Below are 26,888 nucleotides of genomic sequence, written 5' to 3'. Positions count from 1 at the left end.
CAGATGCTCTTCATATGACTTTTTTTTCCAGATAAGTATCAAAAAGAAGGAAGGAAAGAAATAAATGGCCATTTAACATGTGGGGTTTTTTTTCTTTTCCTAAATGACATCCTGAACTCTAAAGATTTGCTCTTCATCATTTACAAGGTCCTGGCTTCCTGTCCAAGTAAAGCACGTTTACAGAAGGTTTGTTGGTTGAAGGCTTTCTATGCACTCTTTAGAGATAGTATGTCTTTTAAAATTGTGTGTTTGTTTTTACTTTTCTTTGACTTTTGTTTCTTGCTTGGAAAAACAAAACTCTTTCTGGAGATTGCGGGTGATGAAAGTAAGAGCTGTAGATACTCCAAACAAAAAATGAGGACATTTTATTCTTGATCAAGAATTAAAAACAAAGACATACTTTCATGCAATGCCTGACATAGAAAACACTGTGCTTTTGACTGGCATTTGTGCCTTCCATTACATCTCTGCAAGCTTCTTCAAATGCAAAATCTGAAATTGTTTCAGGAAATTGTAATAGTTTAGGACTTAAGATTGCTCTAAAAGTCACATTATTAAAGAAGACATTTGACTAACTCAGCTAATGATACCTCATGTGTTATAAGCTTCCAAGACAGGAGGATTTACCCTTTGCTTAATGAACAGCTACAGCTACACTTCTTTGCCCATTTTATATTCTCTGTCTCTCAAAATTTCCTCATCTTTCTTTGAAACTGTAAACTGACTATATGCTTTGTACGATAACCATCTTTACAATTACATTTTCTTCTTTCATCACATTTTTTTGTCTTAGTGCAGTTAATAGCCAAAGTAGAAGTCCATAAACTAGACACAAAACAAATTCTTTTAATACATAAAAAGGTGGAAATACATGTTTACTATTATCATTCTTTAGTCCTGACATTAGATCTCTGCTTAACAGATATTTTTTTTGTTAAGTATTTAGTAGCATCAGTACCGCTTACAATTAGAAAGTAGGAATTACCAGTTAAGACATAATATTTCAAATATTTGTCAGTCAACAGTCACATTGAAAACACAGCTGCATGCAAGTAGGATGCCATGGAGCCTCAGAAGGGATAAGAAAGATGTAAAAAAGAGATACTAGTTGGACAAGAAGAGAAATAGGAACTCTAGATCTGGTCACAACACAGGAGTTATTTATTAATAGTGGCCAGACATTTTTTGGCATATTAATATTGCCAGCCATTTAACTTTCTTTTCAACACAGTATGTCAATTTTAAGTGGAAAAATTAGTCTGTCTTATCACCAGATGATCATTTCTGGCTCCTCCCCTCCTTTTCTCCCAGCTTCTGGCCTGTTCGACCGCCTGCTCCAAGACAGTACAGCTCTTGCACCTTTGTTAAAGCTCGCAAGCCTCCACAGACCCACACGCACAGCTGCTCCTGTCTGGACAGACAACACAATCCACGCTTAGTTTCTTTGCACCCACTGAAAGGAAGATTGGATTGAGGGCAGAGGGCTGCATGGTGCACAGCAGAACACAAGATTAGAACCACAGCACTACTGGAACATGGTGATTTTGGTATCTTCCATCTTTAAAATTGCAATAATACAGAGGAATGAAGCAGAAACAACATAGGTTTAGCTTCCACTGAAAGCTGGATAGAGAGTTAAGCTCAGTCTTGCAAACTTGCCTCTTTTTTTATCACTCGTGACAAAAGCCCAAAGTGAGAAAGCTTAAAAGAACTTGCTTTCTGGTCTTTCACATGAGAGCCATTTTCATCCATATAACTTGGCTGTTTCTGCTGCATGGTTTCCTTGACCAAGTATGCATAACAAAAAACTCTCCCACCTGTAGCTAAGGTGGAAACTGCGATCTGGTATTTGGCAGACTTACTCACTGTTCTTACCTAGTGATGACAGCTTCCAATCAAGTTAATTCCTCGCTGTCTTTTGTCCAAATAGAGTATTCATTCCTGTCTGAACATACCCCAAGCTGTTTTAAGTAAACCATGTTGTCTGCAAGGGGTTTAGAAGCATAGCACAGGCATAGCACAGTAAGAAGAATTCCACCACAAGAATCACCCCAGCCTAGGCTGCCATTGTTGTTCAAGACCAACTGGTTTGAAGCCAGCTTGGGTATGTTGAACTGTCTCATATTCCCCAGTGGATGTTTGATGTGTGTCAACAATCAGCAATCACAATCAAATTTATTCCAGCAGGACTGAACAGGAGTGGAGCTTCAGAAGAGACAGTCAAACCATAACCTTAAAAGCTTCTAATCCAAGTAAAGAAAACAGATCCTTCTGAAGGATTAAACAGATCACACAAGCAGAGGGAATCACATGATGCCAGCAAAAAAGTGGGTCAGTTCCACTATTTTATTTTTAGAGAGAGGGAGTTGGAAAGAAAAGGTTTGTTTTTTTCCAGCTGAAATTAAGATAAAGGTTCACATTGTTAGACATTGAACAAACTGAAAAAAATCCTACTGAGGTTGCCAGCACTCTTTCCAGTGCTTTGCATGGGTTTCAGATGGATAGTATCTCACTCCCCAACCCTGAGCAAGGAACCCCCTAGAATGGAGGTTAGTTTTCATACCGTGCCTCTATCACGTCCTACAACTCTAGCTAGTTACTGGAAACTTGAAACAAATTTTATAGGATATAAGCAAATGCAATTATATTGTAATATATCAGCATATGCCATCTTTCCAATATGAAAGAAGAGGCTGTTAATCTGTTATGGAACATTTGTAGTTCTAAAAAAAATCCGGTGATATTTTTTAGCTAATTCCTAGTTATTTCAATGAGATTCATAACTCTGCTTGTTACCTGGGGTTTTGATGCACCTGATTTTAACATAGAATCATAGAATCATTTAGGCAGGAAAAGACCCTTAAGAGCATTGAGCCCAACCATTAACCTAACACTGCCAAGTCCACCACTAAACCACGTCCCTAAGCACCATGTCTACACATCTTTTAAATATCTCCAGGGATGGTGACTCAACCACTTCCCTGGGCAGCCTGTTCCAATGCTTGATAACCCTTTTGGTGAAGAAATTTTTCCTAATACCCAATCTAACCCTCCCCTGGCGCAACTTGAGGCCATTTCCTTTTGTCCTATCACTTGCTACTTGGGAGAAGAGACCAATACCCACCTCACTACAACCTCCTTTCAGGTAGTTGTAGAGTGCAATAAGGTCTCCCCTCAGGCTTCTTTTCTTGGGGCTAAACAACCCCAGTTCTCTCAGCTGCTCCTCATAAGACATCTCCCTTCACGAGCTTCATTGCTCTTCTTTGGACACATATCTTCCTGGAGACAGGGAACAAATTTTCACAGTTTTGGATTTCCTCTCCCTTGGCTGGGAATTCTGTGCCTAACAATCTTACCTACATACAGATCCTCTTTTTGTGTTAGCATAAGACACCGAGCAAAGATGTGAGAGATCTATGTTGTGGTGAGGAGAGAATAAACCCCCAAATTTCCCTTTGTATAGCATGTATTTCATTGTCTTATCCTCCATCTCTTCTCTTTCTCTTAAACATAAGATATAAGCTGCAAGCCCATGATGTGATACTGGCCTAGCAAACACACTGCTGTGGTTGCTTACAGTTACTATTAACTGTACAGCTCACCTGGTAGGTTTAACCGGCAAATGCACGAAGGTAATAACTTGTTATGTTTTCCCTACTCTGTGTGTCTGTTTATATTATACTTATATCATGTAGCATGCGTTACTTGGTCTTTTCCTGTAAAAATATATATTAATAATGGAGTGCATTCACAGGAGTTGAGCCCTGCTGTCCCAGAATCTTCAGAAGTTATTAGTTTGGCAGTGTCAGAAGGACCTGCTCTTCTGAAAGCTCTATGATTCTTACCTTTAAAATTCACATTGCTTTCAAGTGGTTTAGGCTGGACAGTAGAGAACTGACATGGACAGCTGCTTCTAGTTGCTTCTGAAAATCTTGGCCCAAGTTTTCACTTTCTTACACTCAGCAGCTGGTTTTGACATAAATAAAATGGATGTAAATGAAGAGTTAGGGAAAGAAGTAGTTAAAGGTCCACCTCATGTACATGTTGGTTTAAAAAGACATATTCCTTTGCTTTCAGGTGGGAAGGAGTAACACAGTGCACAGCCCTAGTGCAGAAGACCATAGTGCTACTGACTGTCCACACTATCCATCTCCTGGACATAGTCGTGCACTGACAAACCCCTTGTCAGACCACAGTTTAGCACCTTTCATCTCATTCAGGATGGGTTTCCAAAGAGTCTGATCTTTGAGCCAGCTGCAAACCAAACCAGATGATCTTAGTCCTTCTGTTCAAATATTAAGCAGCATGACGTCTCTAGAAAGTAAGGTCCTCATCTCGAGCATTTCCCAACCCTTTGTGTATTAATGTCTGTTTAGTCCCTGCACTGCTGCTACCATTTCTGCATAGCTTTTTGAGGAGAGGGCCAGTGAAATAATTGTAAACACTGAGACCCTACTCTTCTAATAAGCCCCAGTACTGCTTCAGGGCTTGGCAAGGACAAGAGGCCATCTTCACTGTGTCATTAGAGCTTTTGAGCAGCAAAGGGTAAGGCTTCCTGGAGCAGGCAGATTATGGCCTGAGGCTTCTCCTCCCATCTCATCTTTCTGGATAGCATTTGTCTCTCTGCTGGAGGGACCTGGGGCAGGACTCAGTAACACAAGATAAATTTCATCCTATTTATGTAGTATGTGAGGTCTGTGGAGAAGAAATAGCCAAAAGAAGCATAAATTTTCCCCCTTCTTCTGCAGCTTGTGCTGCAAGATGCTGAAACACCGTTAGAACATTTCTGGAAAAAACCCACATCAAGAGATGCACTGATGCTGTTGTAAGAATAATTAACTCTCAATGCAGTTGCTTCTAGCTGTATAAGTACTAGCATAATTCAGAATTCGTAAAAATATACACTCATGCTCAAATATGATTCAGCCTCTTCCTCAGCATTTTGTTTCAGTGAAACCAGCTGTAGATACACTGGTGAGCTTATCATAACGGAAAGCATTTACAGGAGACAATTCAAACTTACAACGACATTTCCAAAGCAATGTGCAATATGCATAAAGAAAATCTAGTGATGCAGAGAACAATGAAAATAAGTGAGACATGAGTTTAGCCTAAGGTGCCTTCCAGTTGCTATTAGTACCTCTGGTCAGTATTTCAAGTTAAGATCCCTGGTAATTTGAGAAGTGTGTGTGCTGCTATGTTCTCAAAACACTGAGGCTTTAAGGAGCTATGACTCATTGGACCACAGCTGCCTGAGGACTCTGAATGTCACTGTAAGATGTCCTTTCTGTCTCTTTTGGGAAACCGTCAATTCAAAATTTTAAACTCCCACGGGCGGCTTAAAGGTTTTTTATTTTACTTTTTAAATTACATTGCCATAATTCCTATTTAAGATCTTTTTTTAGTTGAAGACTTCAGTATTTGTTCCTCAAAGCCTTTCTAAACAAGTATGTGTAATGGCTAGAAAAGTCAACTTCCTCTCCCTAGTAAAGGACAGGAATGCAACCATTCCCATACCTTGCATCTATTTTCTTTTAGGTATGTCAGACACAGGAATCGCTATTAAGACTAATTTTTCTGAGGAATAGAGGGCAAAAGCAGAAGGGATTTGAGACACTTCAGTTATTATATGATGAACAAAGATACAATTTGGACTGAAAAACTACGTCAGAGTGCAGGTACCAAACAGCTGAGTGTGGCACAGGCTTGATGAGATGGATAGCCCTACCACATTAGACTGTCAGGTTTCAGCCACACAAATACGTGATCTCTCAGAGAGAGAAAAATGGGTGAAGAATTCTCATTTTACTTGGATTGTGTGACACCTGCTACCAAAATGTTTTATTTAGCTGCTTCCACAGCAAAATATAGTGGGCATAGGTTGCTGTTGATGCACATCATGCCTAGGGTATTGAACTGGGATCCAAGTCGCAGTAATCTCACTAATAAGAGACAACTTTGAGCCCAAAACACATCCACTGTGAGAAAACAAGACACATCTCTTTTACAATGAACTGAAGCACATAGATGATCAACAATACTTGACAGCTGATTTAACAGCTTTCTTGATTTTGTCACATGTCAATGAACTCAACAGGATTTAAGGAAATGCAGGCATTCTTTGGCTGAATTAACACCAAAGTCACAGAACTCTGCAGCACAAACAGAAACTCTGCATGACCTAGAGGCAGGTGCTCTAACTGTAGAGGGCTACAGTTCCTCACAGCCTCCAAGATCAGGCAACCTCCGTATTCTTCCATGCATTGCTGTGGGCTGTGTCTGTTCCTGCTTTGCATCTTCTACCAGCAGCCTCACAGTTCATAGTTTTCAGACATCTCTCATTTTAAAAGCTCTTAACAGGATGGTGATCCCCACTGAAGCTGTAAGATCATTCAGCAGTTTTAACTGGGTTGCTCTGATGTGTGTTGCATCAGATTATTCCATATATAAACGGACAGCAAGAGGCTGTCCTGACACAAGGATACGCGGTGGTCCCTTGTTACAAAGACAAGCCAGCGTATGACCCTACAACCACCACCACGGACAGCCCCAAGCTCAGCCCTTCGTTAGGATGGCGTCCAGCTCGACGCTGCTCACAGCTCCTGCTCCGTCACTCTGCAGACACCCACGGCAGGAGGTGCGCGGTGCGTGCCAGGCCAGGAGAGAAGACCGCGGCGCCGCGACCGGCCCCAAGCCGCAGGGCGCGGGGGCGGCTCGCGGCGCGGGAGGAGGCCTGCACCTCAGCGGAGCCCGGCCGCCCCTCCCCCAGCCCTCGGCAGAGCGGGACCGCCCTGCTGGGGGTGGGGCCTTCGTGTCGGCTCGGCCGTGGAGGCGCTCGGCGCCAGCGCCGGCGCTGAGGCCTCGGCGCGGGGCGAGGCGACCGCGGGGCGAGGTGACCACGGGGCGGGGCCGCGCCGGCCTGGCCCGGCTTACGCGGGGTGTCTGGGCGGCTGGAGTGACCGGGGCCGCTCAGGCCGTGCTGCCGGGGCGGGGCGGGGCGCGCGGCATCGGCTGACAGCCCAGGGCGGGTGGTGGCGGGAGCTCTGCGGAAGCGCCAGTGGCCGCGCCGGCGTGTCGTCGGGCGGGAAGAGCCGCGCCGGCTGTGGGTGGGCTGTGTCGTGCGCCGCGGGCCGCTTAGGGTGGGGGTGGGCGCGCGCGCATGCGCCCGGGGCGCTGCTGCGAGGGTGGGTGCTGGGCGAAGCGGGCGGTGCGCGTGCACACGCGTGTGGCGGCGGCGGCGGCGTATGAGGCGAGTGGGCCCGCGCCGGGGGTGCGCGCAGGGGTCGGTTGCGGAGTTCGGCGGGAATGGCTTCGCCAGGGCACGAGTGCACGTTTGTGTCTTGGGGGGCTGCAGGGCTCTGTGATGCCCGCAAACGGAAAGGCGCGCTTGTCTTTTCCGGGGAAGATCGAATGATTCCGCAAAGCACACGGGCATATGCAAAGTGTAGAGATTGTAAAGAGGAGCGTTCGAGGCTCTGATTTTTAAATTCATTGCGTTAGAAATGTGAATGTAGGCTATACAGATGGTATCATTTTTCTGTGAAACACTGGTAAAGGGGTGTCTCACGCACTTGAGACTGCTGACAGAAATGGTAGCTACTTTGTTGCTGTAAAATCTGGCCCAGAATTCCCCACTCTTAAGCAGTCCTTCAGCCTCTAATAGTCTAAAAGCCTTATGATGGGATACGGAGGAGCAGGAGACCAAAACAAGTAAAGATTAATTATTTCAAGTAGTCCTTCATGGACCACTGTTTTATTTCTTTTCCTTTCTGCTGAAGATTATTAGTCCCAGCAAGGTGGAAGAGGTGGAAGATCCCAGACTAGAGAAGGCTGTGTAGATCAAATGCAGTATATCATGAAACACCTAGAAACTAAGAGGCAACTGTTAGTGATTAATTATTGAAAAGAATTTCAGTGAACAGTTGCAGTCTAATAATCTCTTTTCAGAAAAACCTGTTAATAAATTCTTAAAAGACAGTGGTAACAAACTTCAAGTGATGTAGCTAGGACATTACAGCTCTGCTTGAAGAAATATACTGTTAATGGTTGAAGGGACTTTGCCATTACTTGTTGACAGTGAATGCTATCTGAAAATATAGAATTATTTTTGCATTTACAGGCTCAGAAGAGGTCAGAGTCAAGAGAGAATTCTGTCTGGTTTTAAACTGATGTAGTAATGCATCCCATGTTTCTTTAGAAATTACCATAGAACTTAAGCTGAAGAACAATAAACTGGTTTAATTAGGAGTAAATCTCCCCATGTAGTTAACACTTACATTGGATTGTTATCAGTCCTTTAACTAGGGTAAATATTTTGGTTCTTCAGAAAAACGTGTAAAAACTGACAGCAGTAGAAAAACTGTGTCTGCACCAAGGCCTGTGTGTGGCTTACTTGCAACTTCTTGGAACTGTTGTGTTACAGAGGTTTAAGGCAGTACTCAAAATAATTCTGCTTTGGGGTTTACTGAAACCTAATGTTAACAGAAGTTGAAATGCACAAATAGCACAAATTGCTTTTCATTCTGGTCAGTTCATACGCCTTTGAAGTATCTCCACATCTATCTCCAAATTATTTCAGGAGACCATTACTGCAGCCAATAGCAACTGTAATTAAATGTGATCTGTGTGGGCAGAAGGATGTGTGATGAAGCAATTCAGTTCTGGTAGATCTGTAGTTGTGGTGAATCATGATTTTTTATTTTTTTTACAACTTACTATTTTAGGAAATGGTATTTTCTGGATTTGGATTGAAGGGTTCTAGAATTTTGGACACTGCTTGAAGATCAAGGAGGACAGAAAACTATTCTGCTTCCTAAAAGCCTGTTTTGCATAAATGAAAAGATAACTTCTTAGTCAAAGGGGAAGTGATGGTTCTAGCTCAGGCAGGTACCTTGGGAGTAAGCAGACTTTGCGTAAGCTCACTTTGTCACTTATTTATTCTGTGCCCTTTTACTTTGGCTTCTTAGTTTACATAGTATAGAATATGTATGCAGCAGTGGCTGACTTGAAGCGTGTTGTGAGAGATTTGCTTCTGATTATACTAACATTATTCAAGCAGTTTCAAAGACAAGCTTATAGGAATGTCAGAAGTGGCCTTCACATCTTGAACATGATTTTATTTGAATTAGTAGCTGTTTTTTACATATGCAGTGACAGGATGTCCTGCTCAGAACCATCTCCAAAAAGAGGTTGTTTTAGAAATGTGAAAGCAGTGGTTCTGTTAGACCTGTGTCTAGCTAATGTGGTTTCAGGTTTCACTCAGTGATACAGGATAATGTGCTCTCTGACCTACCTTTATACAGGATCTAAAATCCTGCAAAGTACTCTCTACATTTTCAACATGAGGTACTGGATTTCTTACATGCATCTAAAACATTTCAAGCCTGTTGGACAAAAAGAAAGACAAGATTAAATTTAAAAAGCCATCATATATTCACATAACTGCAGATGTTTTCAGCATGAAATAATTACTTTGCCTGAAGGATTATCATTTGACCCTTTGAAAGCGTACAATGGTAATTAATTAAAGTACTACTTTTGAAGTAAGGTTCAAATGAAGGGGCTCAATGTAAACCAAATAATATCTATTACTGTATGGCTGAATGCATAGAACTCAGCTTAATTTGTCATTACAGTACTGAAATGCTGAAATTCCAGGCTGTGTCTATTCTGCTGAAGTTGGTTGGCATAGCCATAGCTGCTTTGCTTGAGTAAGTGAGAAATGCCATTTCTTATGAGCTTAGCCATGGCAGCTGTCTTTGCTTTTTGCCACTTCAGTTTTATTCTGAAAGGTAGTGTAAACTGCTCAGTCAGGAATCATGGTTGTTGGAGTTAAACTAGAAGAAACATCACTGCCGGTCATAGTTTTGCAGAGCCATAAGAGATTGCAAGTGGAGAATAGAAATGTCTCTTAGCTTTAACAACTTGGGATAGGTTCCTGATCACCCTAGCATTACTATTATACCAAAACATTGTTTCATTATGTGTGATAAAACCTAAACTAATCAGTGTTTAAAAAAAAACTTTGAAAAGTTGCTGAATTTTCAAAGTTTCGTAAGAGTCGGATGTCACAATAGCCTTTCTTCTAAAAATTTACTGAAAACAATTAAACATAATATAAACAGAGCATGAAACTTTATGTCAATATTGTCATGCTTGCATAGCAGCTGCTCAGAAAGAGCTTCCCTAACTGTCAAAACCAGTAGAGAGATTTATACTGCTCTGAGTCAGAAATGAGCAATCCTTGTGCGTTGATCTGGGAAAAGTTTACTTCCCATTAAACTGGACTAAAAAAATCCGACATAACATTAGATTTAATACCAAAAGGGTGGTACTTAATTAAAATACAGTTATTTTGAGAAGGAGGACAACAAAAAACTTATAATAGCTGATCTCATACCCTCTGCTACCAACCTAGTAGTTTTTGTTTGGAGGGAGAGGAAATTTGGGTTATTTTCAGGGAGTTATTGCTGTATACTTTTTTAATAGGCTTTTCTTTATCTCTCAGATTTTTTTCCAATTGCTAAATTAAAAAACAAACAAACAAAACCACAATAAAACCAGCAAGGCAAAATAGTAAACAGAAGATAGGTAAACTTGAAAAATTATTACATAGTTTAATTGGCTACTAAACAAGCTGCAAAATTGGATTAGAGAAAATATCTTGTTACAGTAACTAGTGATGTCACTTGTAAAAATACTGAATTTCTATGGCATTTCAATTGTGAGAAACCCTTTATTTTTTTAATAGCCTCCAGACTGCCTGATGATAATCATCATCCTTATTTGTGGACTTGTCTCCAAAATTTGTTGTCTTATTGTAACCTAATTATTGAATATGTTGATATACTTTGGTCTGCAAAACAGTACAGAAAGGTTTAGAAGTCAATGTTTAACTCAGTTTACCTCACCAAAGTGTGTTTAACAGATATGTAAACTGACTTGGGCAAAAACTTTCTCTTTTTGTTCACAGAGTCTGTCAGTGGATGTATCTTTTAGCAGTTTGTTCCATTCTGTGGTTTTGGAATACGAGAATTTTTTTTCTTTCATTGACTAACGCACCAATAATTTTTTCAAAAAATATACAAGTTTCCATCTGAACAGGAAAAAGTCATTTTACTGTTTAATTACAGTTGAACTTCATAATACTTAAATATTGTTTATATAGAATTTGTATATATTATTTATAGAAATAGAGGTATTAAAATTAAGTGAGCTTTAACTAAAAACAAATTAAAAAAATCTGTCCTTTTTTAAATCTTCTCATGGTAGGTACTGTAAGGTATTAGTTCTCTATTATCAATGGTTGACTTAGTATGTGTCCACAATTCTGGGCTGCGCTTGTATATGCTGTTCATGAAGTGTACCATTTACATGCTATAAAGGTTATTTTTAATGCTGCTGGGTTTTTTTTTTCCCCCTATTATTTCAGGAAGTGTATTTCAAGAATCTTTCAAAACAGAAACAAAAGGAAGTCATGGAGAAGAATGGAAACAACCACAAACTTCGTGTTTGTGTTGCTACTTGCAACCGTGCTGATTATTCAAAATTAGCTCCCATTATGTTTGGTATTAAGGCAGAACCACAGTTCTTTGAGCTTGATGTCGTAGTACTTGGTTCCCACCTGATCGATGATTATGGGTAAGGTGAATTTTTCTGTCTCTGCCAATCTGTTTCTGGGGTGTTAGCAATAACATCATGGATGTTAGGTAACAAAATCCTTCTCGTGGTGAGTGTATGCAACAAAATTTTTGATTTATTTTTTCAGATTTTAGTGCATTTTGAAGCTGCTTCTGAGATTGCATATTTCTGGGATTTTTTGCAACCAGTCTTGGAATTTTGGAAAGTTTTGTGTAAATGCTATAATTGAGATCTTCAACAGGATCACAGACTATATGAAGTGAGAAACTCAATTCACTCGGATATCCATAAGAATCTGGTGATTATTGAGTGAAAATGTGCTACAGTTTTTAAATTTCACAGAGAAAAGATGATCTTCAGTCATTTTAAGTTGCAGTTCTTCTACTTTGCATAGTTATTGGAGAAAGTACTTAAATATTCCATATCCCAGGGGAATACTGTTAGTTCTTACTTCCAGGATTGTGGAGGAAGGAAAGTGTTGTTGTCTCTTTCTGACAAAATGAATAACTGATAGATATATTAGGTATGATTTGGCAGGAGAGATTAGGGTCCCCTCCATAACATCCTATAAGTAAGCAGTCAGATCATCTGCCTGGGAGGATGGAATGCCTTGCTCCAAATCCCTTCCTTTCAAAGGACTTCCCACATCCAGGGTGAATATTTTCCTATTTGCTGGGGAAAAGACAGAAGGAAACAGCATGCATATTCTTGCTGGTTGTTGGTTGGTTGGTTTACTCAGGCTGCATTTACCGGATTGGACCCAGTTAGTGACATAGGTGGGAAAACAGTTACTTTTCAAGTCAAAATTGGACTTTAGCATAAGGCTTGCAGCATATTAGCATTGTTGAACTTTTAGAAATGTTATGCATATCTTCAAGTAAAGACACTTTTTGGACTTCCCAGTGAGAAGTTTTGGCACTTTCTAAGTTAGGGTATGAGGAAGTTATATCATCTCAAACTATTAAGATAGGAAGTTCTACTGCTGCCCATTCTCAGTGTAGTGCTCTCTTCCTTGCTTTGTACTGGACATTGTTTCCATCTAATAGTATTGCAAGGTGGATTCAACACCACAAAATTAACCTGATTTAAAAAGCCAAACAAAAAACCCAATCAAACTTCTTGCCAGGTTAGCTTGTTGAATTACATCCTGTCTGATTGGAGAAATAAGGTAATCCCATTTCATTTGCTGAAGAGGAGAAACATGGCCCTGATTTTTCTATAGTCCTGAACCCTTTGCTGACTTGTGCGAAGTAATATGAAGTAGTACTTTTTCAATTCCAAGGTGTTTTAACACCTGTCTCTGTGATATAAATGATTTGTAATGCACAAAGCAGTAGAGATTTTGATCTGACAAATGTTGGTGCTGTTAGTTGCTTTGTGGTAAGTATTCTTGAACCTTGGTACTGCTTGGGGTTTTTTTGGGGACCCAGCCCTGCACTCCTTAATCTCAGGGATCCTAGAGAATTAGTGGGTCCTCAAAATATATGTGTTCTAGTGATTTGAGTACGGTAATAAACAGTAACAGTATTCAAAGTATAGTGATCCCGCAAAATGTTTCTTACTGAAATGTTTGGAGGATAGTAGAAGAAACAGAACACCAAAAATGCGCAGTCTTGTTTGTTCCCTAGATTTTGACCTTTCAGAAGGAAAAGAATGTAGAAAAGAAAGAGATGAAAGTTTTTCAAGATAAATGCACATAGTAGGGAAAAAGGGTCTATGAAGAATAATTGTAAACGGAGTTCGAAATGTAGTGCAGTTTATGCTATAAAAATCTGGGCCACTTCAGTCACATGAAAAGAATTTGCCTTTTTAAAAAAACAAATTACCTGAGAAGCTACTTGTAGGAATATATCCTGTGTGTGTTACAGCAGTGAGTGGAATTGAATACATGATAGGGTTTTCTTTAGTTACACAGAATGGAGATTGCTTTTTTACTTGAGCTGGAGCACTTTATAGTCTTTGCTGTCTTTGCTCAGCTTGCAGATTGTGAGGTTTTCGTTTGCAGAACATGATTAGCAGAGTGGGTTTAATGAAAATTAAATCTGATTTAAATCATTGAGAAGTGTAATCCTTTGAGTAAGACTGTGAATGTGTGAGATGGGTTGAAGACAAAATCGGAAAACTTCTGAGTTTTGTCTCTTACTCCAGACAGAGCATGCAGACTTCTTAGGTCACGTTTAGTGAATGTGGAAGACAGGTAATCTTACACAGATGTGTCATCTTTTGTATTTCAAATATGTAACTGTAAACAATTACAATTCTCAGTATTCAAGGAATGCTTTAATTTTCTCATTATGAAATGAAGCTGGTAGTATGTGTGGAAAACCTTTTTAGTGCAAAAGCCTGTTTCCTTTGAACTTAAGGCCTCTTTGTGCAGTGACTTCTTAAGTCTATAAGTCTTGACACAGCTCAAATACAGAATCTGAAAAAAGGATGCTAGCTGCAGGATGTTTTCCTTGAACTAACAGGCCTCAGCTTTGCATTATATCTGTTGTATTTGTACATTTGTCCAGCAAAGCCTATATATTGGTGAGGAGTTAACATACCTTTCCTGAAAGGAAATCATGCTGTATCTGTTCCCTGAAAGGCTCTACAAACACATGAACAAAGAGTTTGATTTCTGAGGATTTCCAGAACACGTTCAGCAAAGCTCCTCATTAAAGGTGTCTAGAAAAACTTGATGCTTGGAATATGAGGGAAGATCTTCATGTGGATGGGAACATTGTAAAATTGTTAAAAACTAGCTTCCTCAGTGAAGGAGGTGTGATAAACAGACCTTTGTTCAAACCCAGCTACTCCAATATGCCGTTATTTTGTCAAGCTATGTTGCTGTAAAACCAAGTTGTATTTACTCTAACCCTTTTCTTCTTACTTTCAGTAATACTTACCGTATGATTGAACAAGATGATTTCGATATTCATACAAGATTGCACACCATTGTGAGAGGGGAGGATGAGGCAGCTATGGTGGAGTCAGTAGGCCTTGCATTAGTCAAGTTACCGGATGTCCTGAACCGCCTGAAACCTGACATAATGATAGTTCATGGGGACAGATTTGATGCTTTGGCCCTGGCCACATCTGCAGCCCTGATGAATATTCGCATTCTTCACATTGAAGGTGGAGAAGTCAGTGGGACCATTGATGACTCTATCAGACACGCTATAACCAAACTGGCCCATTACCATGTGTGCTGCACGAGGAGTGCAGAGCAGCATTTGATAGCCATGTGTGAAGACCATGACCGCATCCTTCTAGCAGGCTGTCCCTCATACGACAAGCTTCTCTCTGCCAAAAATAAGGACTACATGAGTATTATACGCATGTGGCTAGGTGAGCAGTCCACTTTTTATGTTTTTCATATGACTTTCAACACTAGACAAACTCAGTAACTAGGTTATAGGTCTGTGGGATCTGTTGATCAGTGGCTCTGAGAAAAGTACAGGAAAGAAAGAGACAGCCTTCTTGCTAGTGAGTTTAAGTTCACTTAACTGGAGATTATTTTCCAGCATCAACCTGCTGCTTCTCAAAAAACTAGTATATTTGGTAGTTGTATCTAGTATTTCTTTCTTTCTACATTTTCTTTTTCTTCTGTTCTGTGTTCTACCATGTATAGCTGGAAAGCTACAAATCTGTCCCAGTAAAAACATTTGGTCCTTTTGCCAAATCAAAAAAATAACTCCTTAAATGCATAATTTCTCTGAGCTGAACAATTTAAAAACAGAACAGTCTTACATGAAGTTATTTTGGTGTAAAGGATGTATTTAAATGGAATAAAAGCTGTTCAGGGCTAATCTAAAAAAAATCAAAGGTGATTTATAAGAACATTCTTTTGAGGAATGCACTGTAACAGGGCAACATGCGCCAAAGTCTTTTGGTGTTTCATATTCATTGACTTACAAATAATTCATGTAACAATGGGGTTTTGTATTGCTTTTTATCTTTGACAAAGCAATCTCCTATATGCCATATTAACCTGTGTAGTTGGAAGCTGGAATCTTCTTAGATCAGTAGGTGAATATTTTGCAGATAAACTTTTTTATCAAATGTACTAAACCAAGTATGACTGACTTTTTTAAAGCAGTGGGAATGAAGTCTTTGCTTGAGGATGGACAACTGACAGAAAACTTGAGCAGCTTCAGGAGTTTCATGTTACTCCAGATTCACGCTGGTGTGAGAACAGGCTCTTGACCCTAGTATAGTTTTGCAAAGCTTTAGATGTAGCCCTGCAAGTTAAGTGTTTATTGGGGTTTAGGTAGTGGTCTCTGAAGTTATGAGACTTGCTTGGAGAGGCAAATAACAAGCTAGATCCTCCTGTTACTCCCTCAAGTTTTGTTGTAGCATTGAAATTCATGTGTTGGATATATGCCTTTCAGTGCCTTGACTGTTCAGGCTTTCACATCAGTAGTTTCAAAAGTATGTCCTCCCTTCCTCTTACTATTCTATGCCAATAAAAATTTTTTCCTGGGCTTCATTTGGACAGGTGAAGATGTCAAAACCAGGGATTATATAGTTGCTCTTCAACATCCTGTAACCACAGATATTAAACATTCCATAAAGATGTTTGAGCTGACGCTAGATGCACTCATCTCCTTCAACAAGAGAACACTTGTTCTATTCCCTAATGTGGATGCAGGTGAGTAAAATACTTTCATGACAGAGGGACCCATAATAGATTGTCTTTGAAGCATACATAGTTCTTACGGAGTGCTTTTATCCCAGAACCTCCAGCCAGATGGCAACAGCTGGATGGTCTCAGCATCACATGTGCATCTCCTGCAGCTCCATGTTCACATTGATGGAGGACATTGCAGCTTTTTAGTGTGGGGAGGAAGATGGAGGGAAACCATGTGACATCTAGAAGCAATATTAGTGTCGTGGTAGAGACGGACACAACAAGTAATAGATCACGCAAAATGGCTACTTTATTGTTCTAACACACCTTTTTATCCCCTTCTTCAGAGTATGTGTTAGTATATGATTGGCTTAGTTAGTAACTAACAATTCATGATTGGTGAGTTTGTCAGGACAGTTCTTCTTATCACTATCTTGTTTTCGTACTGGTCTTCTCGGATCTTTCCAGACTTCTCAAGGATATACTACAAGCTGCTCAAGGTCGCGCTGTTCTCAAACTGTCAGGAATTCCGTAGACTTGTTGCATCCCCCGACAATTCCCCCTTTTTGTATTTGTGCTAAAAATATCATCCCGGCTGTCCTCTGCAGGGCCCTTTGCAGAAGGCCTAAAAGACAGGGCAACATTAGAAGCATAGTTATCACAATCAAGATCACTACCCCCACAGTCTTGAGCAGAGATATCAACCATCCAGATAATCCCCAACCCTCAAATATCTTTGTCCTTGTGCTAAAAGCAAGAAATCAATTCCAGCTCTATTTTATAGCGTAGCATGTCTGACACTATCAATGTCTAGCAGTAAATCTGATAATACTACACCAGTCTGTATTCAGGGACCCCAGAATTTGTGATTCCTGGGGTGGCAATGAGGGTTAATGCCCGGTCCGTGAAAACCAGGCATTCCCATCCATTGAGTCCATGACCTGCTGCACAGGGGTCTCCATCAATAAGTTCTTAAACTTTGTCGATGTCAGTGTAACCCCCTATTAAACCTGTGAAAAAGGGATAGCTTGGTGTTGTTGTACTAAGGTATAAGAAATCTTGTCCAGTCACGTCAGCCAGGGTCATCCAGATGTTTTCTTTGGTTTGCGGTGGTATCCATGCCTACGTCCATCCGAGGACTGTGAGGTAGATGAACCATCTGTACATTCTCGTGCTGTCTTGCTCCGCAAATTCAGCCCAGCAATCGGTAGGTGCCAGCTTTATGTGGGCATCCCCACGGAGGCAACGATGACCTTGCCATACACCAGTCCGATGCTCTTCAGAAAATCCCGGTATTTATACATTTGTAGAGGAACGGATTTCAGCACACGTGGCCAGCGGGTGCCAAAAATCCACCTCATTTGCAACCTATGACGCGTGCGCTCGCTGGCCAGGCGCGCTGCATGAGTCATAGTCATCCTCTCTATTGGTTAATGGACTTTGTGATGCGGTTGCAATGCACAGAGAATCTTGACCTGTTATATTGGTCAAGGTGACCTACACTTAGTTTTTGGTTGAGGTGGTATTAATATTGCCGCACCCTCTGGGATGTTCCAGATGATGATGGTCATTCAAATCAAGCGGGAGTCCATTGTGGGCCTGTATCTGTAGAAACACAAGCATAACCTCGCCCCCAGGTTAACAGCTCACATGGTCCACTCCACTGACCAGTAACTAAATCTTTAATGTGTACTTTGATGCCTCTTTGTAAATTCTGTGTTGAAAAAAGGAGGTAGAGAAGAATTATCCCCATAATAGAGAAAGCTAAGAACATAAACCACGTTATCTAAACATGCCTGTGGTGGTTCCCCAATCATTCCCCCTTTTTGTTTTTGAAGCTGCTGCTTCAGTGTGCCATGTGCACGCAGCTCTACTATTTGTGGAGAACCATTTTGATACACTACTTTGCTGTTCCAGTTGTTGTTTTCATACCATACTACTGGTGCTTTACCTGTTTTTCCAGAACCATCTGTGAAGACAGTAGGGCCTTTCACAGGTTCCGGCTGGCTTAAGTTTTTCTGACCAAATGGTATTTCTCGAGCAAATTTCAGGAGCAGGTGCGACGGTAGATGATACGAGATCTGTCCTTGAAAACCCACCATAGCCACTTGCAGCTTGTAATTGTTTGCCAGACACCATTCAAAGTACCAATTTTGAACAGGTAAAACAATAGTAGCTGGATCACGTCATGTTAGTTCTACACATCGTTTTCTGGCTTTTATGATTACATCAACAATAAGTTCAAACAAGCCAGGAGCAGTTTTTCGTGGCCAGAAATGACAAAAACATCCATTCTAAAATATGTAATGGGTCATCCCACTCAGAATTCCACTGCACCAAAGCACCAAATGGCACAGTTTTGTCAATTAGTACAAAGAATTGTACCAATTGAGACAGATCAATTTGAGAAACAAATTTCTGGTGTATACATTGTTCCACCCTGTGAATTACATTTAACACTTCCTTATTCAATATTCTGGGTTCTGTTGGATCATTGGAATTTTTTAATAAGTCTAATAGAGGTTGTAACTGCGAATTGGTCAGTCCAAGATAGGGCCTGATCCAGTTCAAGGATCCCATTAATTTCTGTACATCACTGAGTGTCTTAACTGCAGGGTTAAGTTTCACAGGTTGGGGCACAACCTGCTTATTTGTAATTGTCATTCCCAAATATTTCCAGGGTGCTATTTTTTGCTCTTTTTCAGGGGCAATAACTAACTCATATTGTTGTAGCAAATTCGTGGCCAAATTGTTCATGCCATTCAACTGCTCCTTGTTATCTGACGCTAACAGAATGTCATCCATATAGTGATAACTATAACTAGTAGGGAATTTTTCCCGTACAGGTGACAGAACTTGTGCAACAAACGATTGACAAGTGTTTGGTGAATTTTTCATGCTCTGTGGCAGAACTCTCCATTGATATCTTTTTGCTGGTTCTGCATGATTGATAGAAGGCACAGAGAATGCAAAATTTTTTTAATTTTTTTTTTTTTTTTTTTTTTTGTCTTGGGAAGCTAGTGGAATTGTAAAAAAAAAAACAACCCTTAAGATCCATGACAATGATTTCCCAATCTTGAGGGATCATGGCAGGTGAAGGCATGCCTGGTTGCAGAGCCCCCATCATGGCCATGACAGCATTGACTTGCCACAGGGCATGCAAAAATCGCCATTTTCCTGATTTCTTTTTTTTTTTTTTTCACAAACACTGGAGCATTCCACAGACTGTGAGATGGTTCAATGTGTCCGGCAGCTAGTTGTTCTGCTACCAATTCTTGCAGGGCCTTTAATTTTTTCAAGTGGTAGGGGCCACTGATCCACCCACACAGGGTTATTTGTTAACCAAGTTAAAACAAGCATGGGTTGTCTAACACCCTGCAGCACAGTGGCCCCCGTTAAAAATCTGTGATAATTCTCACCCCCCACTGCGACAAGCAGTCCCTCCCCCATAAATTGAGGGGAGCTGCCATCACATATGGTTTAATAACTGCTTGTTGGCCCTCAGGATTGGCAATCGGAACTGGAGTGGCTGCTATCTTTGCACGTGTGAATCCTCCCAGCCCCACTACTCCCATACCAGCCTCCTCTGTTGGCCAGGTAGACGGCCACAGATAATCGGCAATAATAGTCACATCAGCTCCGGTGTCCAGGAGCCCTGCAAGCCTTACTGTAGTCGGAGATCTTCCATGATTCGACAGTGTGCACGTCATATGTGGTCAGGATGATGAGACAGTCTGAGACCAGCAGACCTGAGGGGGTCCCGTAGAGCTGAAGCCTCCATCACATCGCAGTTGCTGTTCTGCTTTTGAAATAGAACTCGAAAAAGGAACAAGTTGAGCAATGCGAGTACCTTTAGGGATTGGTACTACTGGGTAGGGGGTCGAAATCATCGCACAAATTTGACCTGTTAAAGCAGCATCAATAACTCCCACATGCACGATTATTCCATTCAACGTGCTACCTGATCTTCCCGGTAGCAATGCACTCAGTCCCCGTCCTATAGGACCCCTTGCATTAAGAGGGACCTTAACGATGTCTTTTGTGACTAGAGTTACTGTGTCGGCGGTGGATACATCCAACCCTGCTGAGCCAGCTGTTGCAGCTGACAATTGTTCGCAGAGAGGAATTGGCCGGCTGTCGGGCGGGGATTTGTTCTCCTTGCGCGCCCTCTCACACTCATTTTGTGGTTTTCCTGTAGCGGCTGTCCATTAGCATGAAATTTGGAATGACACTGTTTTGCAAAGTGTCCTGATTTCCCACATTTCTTGCAAGTAATCTCCGGTGAGTGGTGCACCGGTTGTTTACCTGGTGATGTTTTGTGTGGAGAAGTTACCATGATGTGCCCTTCGCTGCCACACCCAGAGCACTTTCCAGAATTTCTCATAGCATTCACTATGGTGGTCACTGTGTGTACCAGCGTCCCAACTTTAGAACATGCAGCTACCATGTCAGGGACAGAAGGATCTCCTGGCAGAGCCTGTATGATCTTTTGACAGTCCTCATTAGCATTATCTTTTACCAACTGTTTGCATAGCATTTGTCTTAAGACCGCATCTTCTACCTGTTTTTCCAGGGCAGCAGATATTTTTTCTACAAATTGTAAAAAGGGTTCTGTGGGGCCTTGGCGGATAGTGATGTATTTTTGCTTCGGAGCTGCCATATCCATGGTTCGCTTTATTGCCATAAGGCCTATATTTTGTGCTTGTTCGAGAGCCAGTGGAGGCCATGTAGCCTGTAGCTGAGGGTTACTATACTGCCCTTCACCAAGCAAAGCATCCTCTCCAAGGCCTAATCTCGGGTCACCCTGTGGCAGTCGTGAATTATGCAGCGCCGCCGCGTGTGCCATCTGCCTCCAGGTGGATTGAAATACTTGCAATTGTACGGGCTGAAACAGCACTTGTGCTAGATGCATAATATCATATGGACACAGCAGATCTGTGCTAATTATATGAATAAGTTGCATTACCTCAGGAGAATTGATTCCAAATTTTTGTACTGTATTCTGCAAATCCTGCACTACTCTCCAGCCAATGGGATTGTGCTCATCGTGCCGGTTTGTGCCTGCAGTAGCTTTGAAAACAGGAAATGTAACAGGAGCCTCTGCTGCGTTATCTAGAGGCTTTAGAAATGCAGGTGTTAGAGAGCACGGGCTGAGGCCTTCTACTAGATCCCAGTTGCTGGAGTCGGCAGCATATCTTCTAACTCCCTCCCAAAATTGATCAGGGGATCTCAGGACCACAGTTACTGTGGACGGAGGGAGAGTCCATGGCAGGGGTTCTTTTGGTATGGTTTTATCTGCGAGCTGCAGGGATCGCATAGCATCAATTAGAGATTTTTCTGCCTCAGTTTCATTTTTGCTCTCATTTTCCATGCAGCCCTCACATTCGGTTTGACTCTCACCATCCTTTCGGCCCTCAATTTCATTACGGCCCGCACTTTCCGGCTCGGTGTTAGTCACCGCATTTTTCTCCTCGGGAGGGCTGATGGAGTCACCCTTTCCGCTGCCGCACCAGTAGGTGAGGAGGGCCCCTCATCGCCCGGTAAAGTAATTAATGGTGTAGGAGGAGGAGGTGAATAAGGGTATGATCTGATTTTGCTCATGAGGGGTTTTCTGCCCGGAACTGCTGATATTGCAGCATCGGCCGCAGCTGTTACTTGAGCAGAAACTGTTTCATTGATAACATTTTCTGATTTCTCATCTTTCTTTTGCTCATCTTTCGCATCACATTCTGCTTTCCATTCCTTCAGGGTCTCACGTAATAGACGCCATACGATCGCCAACTTACAGAGCTCTTTCTGTCCTTTAGAGATCTCATCAAACATTTTCCAGCCCACTGCTTGCCATGCATCCACACTGAATGCAGTAACTGTTGTGGCTGTAAAGCCTTGCATCTTACACCATATTAACATCCTTTTCAGGCTTTGTTCTGGGGTTTTAACCCCTTTTCTTTTTAATAGGGCTTTCCAGGTAGACAAAATCATCTCCTTTTCTTTTGTTAATTGCTGCCCCATTCTAACAGTTTAGTCCCCGGTGGCTCACCTTATTAGGTGTCTAGGCTCAGGTCCGGACCAGGCAGATTCCACTGCTCTCAGCTTTACCGGGCTCCGTCTCCGCAGCTTTTCTCGCTGCCGGTATACTCTTTCGCAGCTCTCGTCGCCGCTGGTATACTTCTCTCTAGTGCTGGATTTATCACCGTTAGATGATCTGTTCGCTCAGGCGCATCGGGGTCACCATTTGTCGTGGTAGAGATGGACACAACAAGTAATAGATCACGCAAAATGGCTACTTTACTGTTCTAACACACCTTTTTATCCCCTTCTTCAGAGTATGTGTTAGTATATGATTGGCTTAGTTAGTAACTAACAATTCATGATTGGTGAGTTTGTCAGGACAGTTCTTCTTATCACTATCTTGTTTTCGTACTGGTCTTCTCGGATCTTTCCTGACTTCTCAAGGATATACTACAAGCTGCTCAAGGTCACGCTGTTCTCAAACTGTCAGGAATTCCGTAGACTTGTTGCATCCCCCGACATATTAGTGCCTCTTAAATTAACTAAAACCTACCAAAATATTTTTTCAGTGGATTTTGGGATAAAACTTGGGCTTATGTGCCCAGCTCTGCAACTTACACTGTGAGAAGAAAAAGAGAACAAAAACAACTCGGAGCTGCCAACTCAATGAACAGCTGTTAGCTCCTTTGCAGGCTTGGACTTTCAGTTTAACAACAGAACTTGAATCATTTATTCTACTTCTTGTTTTTCTGTAGGAAGCAAAGAGATGGTTCGGGTGATGAGGAAGAAGGGCATTGAACATCATCCCAATTTTCGGGCAGTAAAACATGTCCCATTTGACCAGTTCATTCAGCTAGTTGCTCATGCTGGTTGTATGATTGGTAACAGCAGTTGTGGTGTCAGAGAGGTGGGAGCATTTGGTACACCTGTCATTAACCTGGGGACACGTCAGACAGGAAGAGAAACAGGTACATGTTTGTTTAACTACTTTAATTTCCTCATGGTTCTAAGGGGGTTTTTTCCACATGATAAAGTCAAATGAATGCTTGATAGAGGCCATCTTGCAGTATCAGTGCAGCATAATTTTTGACCCATTTTAAAGCTTCACTGGCTATTCGTTTCTTCTGTTAGTGCTACTTGTGTGTTTTACGTAAGATAATGAGGCTTTTATCTATAGACAAGTTCAAATCTATCTCCATTTGCAGTGGATTCCATTTAGCAGAATAGGCACCTAATTGTCTTCCTTTATAGCTAGTTTGATGTTTGACATGTAATAAAATTTCACTTTAAAAAATACGAACTCTTAATCACTTCGGGTAGTAACTGTATTGTGGCACTTCACAGATAGGCAGATATGACACAAATAGCCATTTACCCCCTGGTTTCTTTTGTGCATTTTTTATTTAATAATAGAATTCTGTTGAAGGCTAATATTCTACTCTCTAGTGTTTTGTAATGCATGAGAGCATCTCGTAGGAGTCACCATTGCTTTATTGGGGGTAAGGGGAGGCACATAACTGATGAAGAGTTATGGCGATCTGGCTGGAGTCCTGCTCAGAGTTAAAAAAAAATTATTATTTCTTAATTTCTAAAGCAGTTCTTATCCTCTAATGTATTTTGAGGAGCTGACCTGTCCTATTACGTTAAATTTTGTCATCTAGGTGAAAATGTTCTTCATGTTCGTGATGCTGATACACAGGACAAGATTCTGCATGCTCTACAGCTGCAGTTTGGTAAACAGTATCCATGGTAAGTACAATCGTATTGCTTCATTGGAGGGGATGTTAGAGCAGTAAAGTAAAAGGCAGTTAGTCTTAAGGTGGTTCATATTTGATTGGACAGCCTTTAGTGCACTAATCTGAGGTTACAAATTTTTTTCATTTCCCGTATCTCATTCAGAATCATAGTGCAGTGCCTGGTATGCAGATTAGTATTTGCAGAGCAAAATGTTACTAGTAATGTTTTGATATAACTACTACTTTAACATCCAACAGAAAGTCAAGAAGACAAAATTCATATGTTAGTTTAGACTGGCATGATTAAGAGAGCTTGTTCTATAGGAGCAGCACTGGGGAGGACATCCTGTCTGCCTACCTCTGACTTGTGCCTGAAGGGACACACTACTTCATAGCTGGATTGACCTCAGGCATGATATGTAAAGAGTTCTGAGTGCAAGCTTCCAGGGGAGCTGCAGGATTATAGCATGATGCTTTTTTGTTATTCTTCAGCCATACAGTATTGACCCTCAATTCTTTAATGTATAAGTTGTTAATAAGCTTCAAGAGATAGTATTTGTTTAATTAAAGTCAAGAGTCAAAAGTGTATTTCTTAAGAACCTCAACAGAGTAATAAAACTGAATTCAGTAATACCAAATGTCTGATACCATGTATGATGGTATTATAAAACCGACATGTATGTTGAAAACTGATAGGAATGTACAGTTTATTATTACATAGTTGCTATCAGTGTGGTAAGTACATCTTGTCTGGACTTGTAGCACATACATAAACTTTCTGTAATTTTGGAGCTTTATTATGTGGGTCCTTTTGTTAAACTCTTAAATTTATCTTTTTTTTTTTTTTTCTTTGTCATCAGTAGCTTTCCAGATTTCTACATTTCATGTTTTATATTCCAAAATGGAGCTAATGCCAAAATTGCACTGTCTGTTGTGTAATCTTCAAACTAGTGACACTATCTACCGAATCCCATGACAGACTCAAGTACTGCTAGCTGCAGTATTGTTACAGTAGCCATATCATCATTTTGTAATGACAGTGTTAGAGCCTTCTGTCATATAAAGAAGTTTGTAGATTGCAGTGTTATTTCCAATTGAATTGATTTTTTTTTTTCATATTATAGCTCAAAAATATATGGAGATGGTAATGCTGTTCCAAGGATTTTGAAGTTCCTTAAATCTATTGACCTCAAAGAGCCATTGCAAAAGAAATTCTGTTTTCCTCCTGTCAAAGATAATATTTCTCAAGATATTGACCATATTCTAGAGACACAGAGTGCTCTGGCTGTGGATCTAGGTGGAACAAATCTCCGAGTAGCAATTGTCAGTATGAAGGTAAATATTCTATTGTGCTTTTAGATACTCTGCAAACTCCATTGGGCTTTGTGGTTCTGTTCTTACAGTGGAGATACGGGCTTATGATGCAAAAGAGCTCCAAAACAAAGCAGTCTTACTGGCTTTTGCTGTTGAGGGGTAAAGTAGATTTTCCCTCATTTGTTGCACCTCTCATACAGTTTTGATACAACTTGCCTGCTGGCTTGCTGCTGTTAAACTAGCAAAGCCCATTTGCTGGTCCATGGTCCTTGCTGCTCCCTGTCTGTGGGAAGTCATACAGACCTCGAAGAACAGGACAACTTTCAGATGTGTTGGTTCCCTGTAAAAGGTGACTCAGTTCACCCTGCAGCTTTTTATATGTCAAGCAAAAAAGGGAAAGGCTCCAAGAGCACTTTTTTTACTTCCCTGCTGCCTTACACAGCCATGTTATGGACAGCCACAACCATTTTGAGCAACAAACCGCATCTAGCATAGCAATTTACTGAGGGAGAATGGTGGTTTCATGGTAGGTGGGTTCAGGGTACAGAATTTTGAATCTCTTCTACCAAAAGAAGAACAGACAGTAATAAAAAATTCTCAAAACCTTCCTGCATAGAAGCATAATCAGTAAGAAAGTACTGAGCCTTAGCTGGAGCAGTGTTCACAGTAATGCATCACACCACAGAGATGTAGACCAATTGGAGAGAGAATCAGGAGGAAAAACAATAATTATTACAGACATGGAAAACACGGAAAAGTTGAAGAAACTAGAATTGTTTAGACTAGAGAGGAGGAAACTGTCAGGGGGTGGGGGGGGAAGCCTTCAGATATGTAGAAGCCTCTTCCATGAAGAGAAAAATCAGATTCCCTTGTGCGTGAACAAGTAGTAAAGTGTTAAAACAGTGGAAGGGAAAATTATTTTAAAGTTTTTCTTACTATCCAGCTTAGCTGTCAATACAAGAGAAGGCTAGAATAGATAGTCTGGAAGGGTATGGTGTCTTCATTGCCCAAATGGTAGGAACTGGTTTAAAAAGGTCTCTTAAAACCAGCTGAATTATCATTTGTTAATCTTGCATTGGAAAAGGGTAGTGGATTTGAGTTTTATGATGATCTTCTAAAATTCCTATCAGGGTTTTTGTTTTGTTTTGTTTTGTTTTTTAATTGTGTTGACTGTGTCCTTTCATGTCCTTTGATACATACACTAGAATTCATAGAGACTTTAGAGTTTTGAGTCTGAAGTGCCTCTTTTCCTGTAAAAGTAACCCATTTGAAATAGGCTTGAGGTTACAGCCTTGTAAAGGCTTGTATGAGAGATGTTCAGGTTTAGGAATACTGCGTGATTTAATGGTCTCCATGCTTAGAAGTTCTTCAACCCATTTCTCTGGTAATGGCACAGTAGGAAGCTTTCCTTTGCCTGTGTCATAGCATTAATAAGTATGCATTGCTTGCATAGCTCTGCCAGTCATAGATAACATATTACAAATATTTGACAGCTAACTTAGAAAGATGAAAGTTCATGCTTGGCAAACATAACAAAAACTGAAGTCTTAAAATAAGGCCACCAAAATGGCATC

The 26,888-nt window shown here is 40.9% G+C and overlaps 2 protein-coding genes across 6 annotated transcripts in view; one reads left to right on the top strand and one right to left on the bottom strand.

Annotated features, from left to right (window-relative positions):
• The window catches only part of GNE (glucosamine (UDP-N-acetyl)-2-epimerase/N-acetylmannosamine kinase), a 38,323-nt gene that overhangs the window by 2,914 nt on the left and 8,521 nt on the right, over nt 1-26,888 (top strand). Inside the window, exons 1-7 of one of the 5 annotated variants that reach the window (XM_049796323.1) lie at nt 6,872-6,892; nt 11,432-11,640; nt 14,519-14,970; nt 16,121-16,273; nt 23,020-23,232; nt 23,926-24,013; nt 25,125-25,335. In XM_049796323.1, the coding sequence (XP_049652280.1) occupies nt 11,477-11,640; nt 14,519-14,970; nt 16,121-16,273; nt 23,020-23,232; nt 23,926-24,013; nt 25,125-25,335 (1,281 nt within the window). In that variant the 5' untranslated portion in view covers nt 6,872-6,892; nt 11,432-11,476. Of the gene's footprint in view, nt 1-6,871; nt 6,893-7,060; nt 7,103-7,329; nt 9,516-11,431; nt 11,641-11,767; nt 11,939-14,518; nt 14,971-16,120; nt 16,274-23,019; nt 23,233-23,925; nt 24,014-25,124; nt 25,336-26,888 lie in introns of those variants that run through there. The other 4 variants (XM_049796325.1, XM_049796322.1, XM_049796324.1 and 1 more) reach the window with 4 other exon arrangements.
• Nucleotides 16,581-26,888, bottom strand: part of CLTA (clathrin light chain A) — a 41,046-nt gene continuing 30,738 nt past the window's right edge. The window contains exon 5 of the mRNA XM_049796398.1: nt 16,581-16,877. Within this exon, the coding sequence (XP_049652355.1) occupies nt 16,748-16,877 (130 nt within the window). The 3' untranslated portion in view covers nt 16,581-16,747. The remainder of the gene's footprint in view (nt 16,878-26,888) is intronic.

This window comes from Accipiter gentilis, chromosome Z (genome assembly GCF_929443795.1).
Source record: "Accipiter gentilis chromosome Z, bAccGen1.1, whole genome shotgun sequence".
Taxonomy (NCBI): Eukaryota; Metazoa; Chordata; class Aves; order Accipitriformes; family Accipitridae; genus Astur; species Astur gentilis.
This window is presented reverse-complemented; position numbering and strand designations above follow the sequence as displayed.